At 39.0% G+C, this 10425-nt stretch overlaps 1 protein-coding gene across 1 annotated transcript in view; it reads left to right on the forward strand.

The window, feature by feature from the left end:
* Positions 1-10425, forward strand: part of LOC106879715 (FAS-associated factor 2) — a 31161-nt gene that overhangs the window by 20169 nt on the left and 567 nt on the right. Inside the window, exons 8-13 of the mRNA XM_014929395.2 lie at positions 1541-1632; positions 2954-3055; positions 3720-3798; positions 6273-6354; positions 7397-7486; positions 8866-9009. Coding sequence (XP_014784881.1) covers positions 1541-1632; positions 2954-3055; positions 3720-3798; positions 6273-6354; positions 7397-7486; positions 8866-9009 — 589 coding nt within the window. The remainder of the gene's footprint in view (positions 1-1540; positions 1633-2953; positions 3056-3719; positions 3799-6272; positions 6355-7396; positions 7487-8865; positions 9010-10425) is intronic.

The raw sequence follows: 10425 nt of genomic DNA on the forward strand, positions 1-10425 counted from the left end.
TACTCAGAAAATTGATTTTTTTTTTTTTTTTTTCCTTTCATTGATTTCAGTCGTTGGATTGGGGCCACACTGGAGCACTACATCCAAGGGGTTTTATACTGACACCACTACTAAGTTTGCTACTTATATAATCAATCTCTATATCAAATGGCTGAGTTGCAGGTTTTCTTGTAATTCTATGAAAGCAGAACAAAATATTTAACTGTTAAAAAGTAAACCAACTACAACGCTCAAAATTAGCCCTTTAGCATTCAGATTATTTTTTCAAATGTAATATGTATTTATTCACATTGCTTTGAATTAATCATGAATTGTTTTGTAGCTTATTCCCAGACATCTCTTGAGAAGACCCTGCCCAAATCAGCGAAACTGAGTTCTAGAAGTGTTGTGTCCCCCACCCACACTTAGCAAGAAAATTTCTCACACCTCTACCACAACAAACCAAACTACATCTCTGCATCTCTTCTCTTCATCACATTTCTATTTCATGCCCTGGGCTTAACTCCCACTCCCCAATCCTGTCCTCTTGGCCCTGTGCCATTGTATCATTGCTCTCCGCTAGCTTCTGACCTATGTGTTCCACTATATCATTGCATATGCCCAGCACTTTGCCACCATCTCTATCCTGCTGTCTCCCTCTCTCTCTCCTTCTCCTGCACTCCCTTCAGGTTGGGTAACCATGTATTTCCTTTGCAGCAGCTCACCCGTTTCTGTCTTCATTCCTGATCTCTCTCTCTCTCTCTCTCTCTCTTTCCGGCCGAGTAACCTTGTACCTCCTCTACAGCAAGACACCTGTTTCTGTCTCTCTGCCTCACTATAACCTTTCATCATTCGACACAAGATCACCTCCTCCACTGCCCCCTCCCCTCTCAAAAGAGTTTTTTTTTAAATTTCTTTTTTGTCTTGCAAGTACTTGGTGACCCTGTCAGTGCAGGTACCTCTTAAAAGCACCCAATCCATACTATAAAGTGGTTGGTGTTTTGGAAGGGCATCCAGCTCTAAAAATATTGCCAAAACTGACCTCACCTGTTCTTGTGCCACATAAAAGGCACTAAGTCCACTCTGCTGAGTGGTTGATGTTAGGAAGGGCATCCAACTGTAAAAATCCTGTCAAAACAGTCACGGAAGGCGATGTTAAACAACGATGTTTTGTAGCATCAAACTTTTGATGATGTGACTGTTTATTCTTAGAATGACATTGTAGGGTATATGTGAGAGGCAAGATCTGGCCAGTTTGAACACAAAATAGGCAGAATATTTTGGCCGGATATGGCCAGTTTAAATGCTGAAGGGTTAAACCATCCAGCTCTTTAAAACCAAACTATCTGGTATACCAAAAACCAAACCAACCAACTATCCAATTCTTGAATGCCTCTCAAATTTTCCGCCTTGCCATCCATGTACTACAAAGAAATTTGTTTGATAGAGAGCAATTTTCTTCTTGTGGAAGGCAAGGTGTATGTTATGGATTAAATTATGAATATCAAAACATTTTCTTCTGATTTTTTTCAACTGGTTTTTCCTTGTTTGCTTCTTTCAGAGAAACGTTATGCAATCCTAATGTGGTTAACTTTATCAATTCCAAAGTGTTGTTTTGGGCATGCAATGTCAGCAGTCCCGAGGGATACAGAGGTAAGACAAAACACTCATTCTATTGTTGCCATTGTTGTTGTCTTCTGTCTTGATTTGCCAAACCACTAAATTATGGGTTTGTAAACAAATCAAAACTATCAAGAGGTGAAACGCAAATATAAACACACACACACATGTGCAGAGCCATATACACACATGCACACACACACATATGATGGGCTTCCACACAGTTTCCGTTCTGCCAAATTCACTCACAGAACATTGGTTAGCCTGATACTGTTGTAGAAGACAATGTGCAAGGTACCTCTCAATAGAACCAGACCCCAAAATCACTTGGTTGTAAAACAAACTTTTTAACCCCACAACCCCTTATCTTAGATTAAAGTATGTTCTTCTCTATGTAATAGGAATGGAAATAAACATAAGCACAGGCATGGCTGTGTGATAAGAAGTTTGCTTTCCAACCACGTGGGTCTGGGTTCAGTCCCACTGCATGACACCTTGGGCAAGTGTCTTCTATATCCTTGAGCCAACCAAAGCCTTGTGATTGGATTTAGTAGATGGAAACTGAAAGAAGCTTGTCATATATATATATATATATATATATATATATATATATATATATAGGAGAGTTTTGTAGTTCACTTGAAGCATTGTGTATTGTTTGTAAAGAATAAAAAGTTTTGAATGGTACACCAATGCACTATATTACAAAAAAATGGACTATATACCTGTTGTAATTTGGTTATCTATAGTCCGATGATATTTCGGAATACAATTCCTTCTTCAGATCTTCTTAGTTTCTGTCTACTAAAGCCAATCACAAAGCTTAGAACATTTAAGAACATCTGAAGAAGGAATTATATTCCAAAATATCATTGGACTATAGATAACGAAATTACAACAGGTATATAGTCCATATTTTTGTATTATAGTGCATTGTTGCACCATTCAAAACTTTTTATTCTTTCTATATATATATCATACACATGTATGTTTGTTTGTCCCTCACCTGTGCTTGACAACCATTGTTGGTGTGTTCGCATCCCCATAACTTAGCAGTTCAGCAAAAGAGACCAATGGAATAAGTATCAGACTTTAAAACAAAAATGTACTGAGGTCGATCCATTTGACTAAAAAGTTTTTCAAGGTGGTGCCCCAGCATGGTCACATTCTACTGAAACAAGTAAAAGACAAAAGATAAAACACTGTTATCTCACCAGTCATTTGATAACTTTCATTCCGTATCCGATTGTGATGTCTCAATGTTGCTGTCTGACAACTACACTCTGTTGTTAGTTACTCGTTTCTGCTGCACAGACATTTATCAAATATTTCTTCTCTATTTTTCTCATTTCAGTCTCTCGGACCATCCGTGTTATTAAGTATCCTTTCCTGTCCCTTATTGTCTTACGTGAGAACAACAGTATGACTGTTGTGGCTCGGATTGAAGGATTGGTAGGTAAGTGCACCTCTTTGAATCAGCTTCCTGTTGTTGTTGTTGTTGTTCAGCTCCCTCCTCCTCCTCCTCGGCTGCTGACCACATAGTGATTCTCTTACTTGTAAATTTACAGCCAATGTCTCAATGGTATTGACTAATATCTTCCTCTAACATTTCAGTCCTTGTGCCTATTCTAGAAACATTATTTTTTAACATACAGACAAGAAAGTAATATTTTGAATGTAGCATGGCTGTGAAAACAACAGAAAGATGGAGTATTTTTTTTTGGTTTTACAGCTGGTTTCCTTTCCTGACACCAACCACCCCACGGAGTAGACTGAGTGCTTTTCATGTGGCACCAGCACAGGCATGGTCTTTTACAGTTGGTTGCCCTTCCCAATGTCAACTACTCCACAGTGTGGATTGAATGCTTTTTACGTGGCACCAGCACTGGCAAAGTCATGAAGTAACTTGCTAGACAAGGATCCTTTGAAAGAAGAGGAGGTGATCATATGTCAGATGATGAAAGGTTATTACACACATACACACACACACACACACAACGTTTGCTTGCACACAACCTGTTGAACCTTTAGGGCTAAACCATTTACTTTTAAGGTTTGTTCATTGTACTTCCTGTTATCTTTCTTTTTCCAACCTGATCTCTTTTACTTTGGTATTACAGACTCACAAGAATTAATCCGTAGACTCCAAAGAGCCATTGAAGTCAATGAACAAGCTGTTACATCAATACGACGAGAACGGTAAGCACTAATAATCAGTCACCTCTTCCTCTCCTATTTTTCTTGTATTTTTTATCAAGCATATTTCGTCATACATGTGTTGATAAGAGGCTTCTTTTGCAACTCTATGGTCTTGGGTTCAGCCCCACTGTGTAGCACCTTGGATGTCTTCTAATTCTACTATAGCCCCTGGTTGATTAATGCTTTGTTAGTGGGTTTGATAGACTGAAACTGAATGAAGCTTTTTGGTTTCTTGTGTGTGTGTTTGTGTCTCTTTGTCCTGATATTGCATGTTAGTTGCAAACAAATGTTACCATCATACAAGCGGTGTCCACACAGCTATATCTGCACCTTTTCATTTTTCATCCTGGGTCATTGTTTTCGTTTTTCTCCCAATGGAGGTTAGGGAAAGGGTACAGGCATAGCTACGTGGTTAAGAAGCTCACTTTGCTGCCATGTGCTTTCAGGTTCAGTGCCACTGTATGGCACCTCAGACAAGTGTCTTCTACTCTAGCACCAGATCAATTTGTGCCTTGTGAGTAGATTTGGTAGGCAAAAACTGTGTAAGAAGCCTGAAGTCTGTCATAAATATGTTCGTGTGTGTGTGTTTACCACCACAGCTACTTGACAACTGGTGTTCACTTGCTTATATCTCCCCACCCGCCCGTCACACACGCTAGTACTTGTTCAGTTGATATCATTTAGCAGTTTGGCAAATGATGCCAACAGAATATGTACCAGATGTAAAAATAAGTACTCGAGCTGATTTGTTCTAGTAGACCTGGGTCCCTGTGTTTCAGAATAATAACAATAATTCGCCTGAGCTACTGCTTTCCTCAGTGGGAACGCAGCACAACAGGATCAAGCCAGTGCCCTTGCACTGAAGCACAAGAGTTTAAAAGATAAAGATATGGGTGACAACTATGACTGGTTTGCCTCCCAACTCATCTGTCCTCTCCCATCATCATACCAGTTCTATAACTGCATTGACTCCAATCATTGTACAAACTGACCAAATGGTTTGAAATAATGTTTACTCTGCTGAGTGGTCAGTGTTAGGGAGGGCGTCCAGCTGTAAAAATCTTGCCAAAACAGTCACAGAAGTCTGATGCAGGCTTTAGCCTGGCTGGCTATTGTGGTACCACCCATGCTAGCGTGGAACACAGACGTTAAACGATGATGATGATTACATACATCATCCATTGCTCGTGTGGTTATTTGTTGAGTGTCTTAGTTGTCACTCAACCTGATAGAAATAACAGCCAGATCTTCCTCACATTTGATAATTTGAATGCTAAAAGGTTAAACGAAGACATAAACTGTCAGCCATGGCAGTAGTTGAGACCAACATGAAAAACATCACTAGAAACTACTATGATCGACCACCAATGACAATCTGTTTGACACATGAGCAGTGGATGATATAAACATTATCTCAAACCATTTGGTAATGTTGTTCGGGATTAAAAGGTTGAATGGTCATATCTAGTGTGACTTTGATTGTACGTCTGTTTGATCAGAATTAACCTAGAGCTAAGCAAAAACTGTTTGACTACAAACTTGCATGAGTCTCTATAGGACCACTTGATCTACAAGAAATAGCATCCAAACCTTCCTCAAACCACTCTACTATCTTTAAAGGGAAAACAAGAGGACACACTTGATGATGATGTCTTAAATATATTATGGCTGAAAAATAGAGAGGAGACTGTTGCAGATACATACATACATATATATATATATATATATAAAAGAAGGCGTGTGGCTTAGTGGTTAGGGCATTTGGCTCACGATCGTAAGGTCGTGAGTTTGATTTCTGGGAACGTGTTGTGTCCTTGAGCAAGACACTTTATTTTACATTGCTCCAGTTCACTCAACTGGCAAAAATGAGTAGTACCTGTATTTCAAAGGGCCGACCTTGTCATGCTGAATCTCCTTGAGAACTACGTTAAGGGTACACGTGTCTGTGGATTGCTCAGTCACTTACACGTTAATTTCATGAGCAGGCTGTTCCGTTGATCGTATCAGCTGGGACCCTCATCGTCATAACTGACGGAGTGCTCCTTTTAAATATATAATGGCTGGAAAATAGAGAGGAGACTGTTGCAGATGTAGCTCTGGAATTATATAGGTATATGTGTGTGCATATACACACACATGGATGTTGGGGTATGTAGCACATATATAGGTGTGTAGATTTGTGTGTGTACAGCATTCAGACCATTCTGTCAAATGAAATGCTTATTTATTCACATTTGTTTTGAATTAATCATGCATTATCTCGTAGCTTTGAGATTCAACGATGGGATTGTTTATTTTTAGAACGACATTGTAGGGTAGGTGTGAGAGGCTGAATGTAACCGATTTGAACACAAAACAGGTAAAAAATATTTTTGCAAAATCTGGCCAGTTTGGATACTAAACAGTTAATAATTCTGAATTCCCCTCCTTCATTTATTCATCATCTTTTCTATTTACCCCCATTTCCCTTCCAGAGAGCGACGCAACGCTGACAAGGAGTTAAGAGAGCAGCAAGACGAAGCTTACTATGCTTCTCTGAAAGCTGATCAGGAAAAGGTAAGACTTATTCTTCTTCTTATATATCATAATCATTGTTTTAACATCCACTTTTCCATGCCTGCATGCATCGGAGCAATCCATTGAAGTAGATTTTTCTATGGCTGGATGCCCTTTGTGTTGCTTGCCCGTAATTTCATAATCTACTGAACAAAAGACGACCCAGGTATAGTTATGAGTAGTTTTTCTTTACAAACATCACACTATGTCAAGATATTTTGAAAGCCTGTGAACATGCTTTCACGGTTGGCTGCAAGTGTACGAGATAACCTGTAGTAGCGACAGCAGGGCTTACTGTTTTGTTTGTTGTCAGTGAGCATTTAAAGACAAATATAAACTCACTCATGCAAACATACTCACTGAGAAAGAAAGAGAGAGACATATATACATGTGTGTGTGTGTGTGTGTGTGTATATATGTATGCGTGTGAATGTGTGTGTATATAAATGCATATGTATGTGTATGTATGTATATATATATATATATATGCATATAAATGTGTATATATATGTGTGTGTACGTATATATATGTATGTGTGTGTGTGTGTACGTATATATATATATGTATATATATAAATGCATATATGTGTCTATATATATATATATAAATGCATGTGTGTCTATATATATAAATGCATGTGTGTCTATGTATATAAATGTATGTCTGTATATATATAAATGCATGTATGTGTGTGTATGTATATATATATGTGTATAAATATATATATATATATATAATATATATATATATATATATATATATAATGTTTCATTCTTGAGATAAACTATAGCATGTTGATAGTGGTCATAACTGAAATGCATTAAGTTTCCAGTATATTCCATCTTTTGTCTCTCTTGTTTCTGCTATACTCAACATAACATTGTGGAATTCCTAATGTAGATCCAGCAATGATTGTGCAATTACCATGGCTGACACCAGGTAGCCAGTGAATGTGTTTTATACATACACAACTTGTGAATTTTAATTTTAACTTTTATATATATTTATTTCTTTTTCATTGCTATTTTTGGTCATGTACAGGATAGAAAAAAGCAGGAAGCACAAAGAATTATTGAAGAACAGGAGCTGGAAAAACGTGAGCAGGCTGCTGCATCTAACCGCCTGTTGATGGTAAGTCATCTGCCTTCCCCTATTCTCACACATCTGGCAAAGGTTTCTTCTTCTTATTATTATTATTATTAAGGCAGCAAACTGGCAGAATTTTTAACATGCCAGGCGGTGAGCTGGCAGAAACCCTAACACGCCGGGTGAAATGTTTAGCGATATTTCGTCTGCCGTTACGTTCCGAGTTCAAATTCCGCCGAGGTCAACTTTGCCTTTCATCCTTTCGGGGTCGATAAATTAAGTACCAGTTACACACTGGTGTCGATGTAATCGACTTAATCCCTTTGTCTGTGCTTGTTTGTCCCTTCTATGTTTAGCCCCTTGTGGGCAATAAACAAATAAGCATTTCACCCTTCTTTACATTCTGGGAGTTCAAAATTCACACTTCACCACTCTCATGTATGTGTGTGTAAAAACATTACAAGATATCACAAAAGACTGCTTCTCAGTTTTACGTTCCCTTTTATCGAACAGTTGTGATTGAGAACACAACTGTCCGATGAACAGGAACGTGAAACTCTGAGTAGCAGTTTTTTGTGATATTTTTTGATGTTTTTGCAGCTTTAATAATAAAGCATATTACTCTACCTCCTGTATTTTAGTCCTGTTTTTTCCCCCCACCTTATTTCACATTTATGTGCTTACTCTGGTATATGTATGCATGGATAGATGGTAAGAAGCTTGCTTCCCAATTACATGGTTCTTGGTTCAGCCCCACTGTGGGGCACCTTAGGCAAGTGTCTTCTGCTATAGCCTCAGGCTGACCGAACCCCTGTGAGTGAATTTAGTAGATGGAACCTGAAAGAAACTTATCTATATGTGTGTGTTTGTCTGTCTGTCTGTTTGTCCCTCACCACCACTTGACAACCGGTGTTGGTGTGTTTGTGTCCCTGTAAAAGAGACTGATAGAATAAGTACCAGGCTTAAAAAATATAAGTACTTGGGGTCGATTCATTTGACCAAAAATCCAAGGCTATGCTCCAGCATGGCCGCAGTCTAATGACTGAAACAAGTAAAAAATAAAAACTATATACATATATGTGGAGACGCAATGGCCCAGTGGTTAGGGCAGCGGACCCGCGGTCGGAGGATCGCAGTTTCGATTCCCAGACCGGGTGTTGTGAGTGTTTATTGAGCGAAAACACCTAAAGCACCACAAGGCTCCGGCAGGGGATGGTGGTGAACCCTGCTGTACTCTTCCACCACAACCTTCTCTCACTCTTACTTCCTGTTTCTTGAGTAACGCTGCGATGGACTGGTGTCCCATCCAGCTGTGGGGGAACACATACGCCATAGAAACCGGGAAACCAGGCCCATGAGTCTGGCTAGGCTTGAAAAGGGCGCATAAATAAATTACATATAAACATATATTTTAACTTTGACAGGAACTTGAAAAGGAGAAGGCTGAAGCCAGACTTTTAATTCCACCTGAACCACCAGCCAATGCTGAAGATACTGTGAGGATAATACTGACGGTGCCAAGTGGTGCTCACCTGGAGAGACGGTTTAACAAACATACATCTTTAAAAGTAAGCTGGCATTTATCACTGACTACCTTAACCATTTTTATAAATATCTCTCTTCTTTCAATTTTATCGCAATCTCTGTTTTTGCATTGTGCTGGGTATGTAGGAACAAACAGGAGGGGATAGTTGGGGTTTTTTTTTTTTTTTTTGGTTTTTTTTAGTCAAACTAGGCGTGAAGCATCTTTGGGTACCCTGGTGATGAGACATTTTAGTATGGTGTGTGGTTCTGGGAGGGAGAACCCCTCCTTTGTTTATAAATGACCATGGGATTGCGCCTAGAATGTTACCCTCTGAGGCGTAAGTCCAAGCGAGGTTGTTTATGGAAGACCAGCAGTCACCCATCCATGCCAGCCTTCCCTCTCCACACCACCAATGTTATCCAAGGGACAGGCAAAGGCTGATACAGCTTGGCACCAGTGACGTTGCAGCTCATTTCTACAGCTGAGTGAATTGGAGCAACATGAAATAGTGTCTTGCTCAAGAACACAACATGCAATCTGGTCTGAGAATCGAACTCACTATTTCATAATTGTGAGCCCAATTTGAAACCATTATTATTATTATTTATGGTTTCCTTTCATTATAACTTTATTTCAGCTGCCTTAGTGCTAGGGCACTTTTATTTTGCTATGTACGCTAAAATTGTCACCACATTTATTCCATTTTAGATAGAGAGTGCTTTCCATAGTGTATGGGCTGTACCCATCAAGGTTATCTTTTGTAGTTCACAGAGATTGGAGTTACCAGGGAGTTGCTTAATGTACTTCTCAGCTCCCTTCTTTATCATTCCCAACGCACCAATTACTGCTGGTATTATCGTAGCACTAAGCTTCCACATTTTTGTGATTTCAATTTGCAGATCTTTATAATGAGAAAGCTTTTCGTATTCATTTCTTGAGACATTTTGATCTTGTGGGACAGACATATCTATTAACAGACAAGTTCCTCTTATTACTACTATTATTATTAAGGTGGTGAGCTGGCAGAATCATTAGCACACCAGACGAAATGCTTAGTGGTGTTTCTCCTGTTGCTATGTTCTGAGTTCAAATTCCCCCAAGGTCAGCTTTGCCTTTCATCCTTTCGAGGTCAATAAATTAAGTACCAGTGAAACACTGGGGTTGATATAATCGACTAGACCCCACCCCACAAATTTGAGACTTGTGCCTCCAGTAGAAAGGATTATTATTATTATTATTATTATTATTATAAGGCAGTGAGCTGGCGGAATTGTCAGTAAGCCAGAAAAAATTGGTCAGCAGCATTTCTTCCATCTTCAGATCCTGTGTTCAAATTCAACCAAGGTTGATTTTGCCTTTCATTCTTTCTGGGTTGGTAAAATAAGTACCAGTTGAGGACCGGGGTCAATGTAATCAAGTAGCCCTCTCCCCTAAAATTTCAGACATGCTTCACTGCATT

Source organism: Octopus bimaculoides, chromosome 23, assembly GCF_001194135.2.
Source record: "Octopus bimaculoides isolate UCB-OBI-ISO-001 chromosome 23, ASM119413v2, whole genome shotgun sequence".
Classification (NCBI taxonomy): domain Eukaryota; kingdom Metazoa; phylum Mollusca; class Cephalopoda; order Octopoda; family Octopodidae; genus Octopus; species Octopus bimaculoides.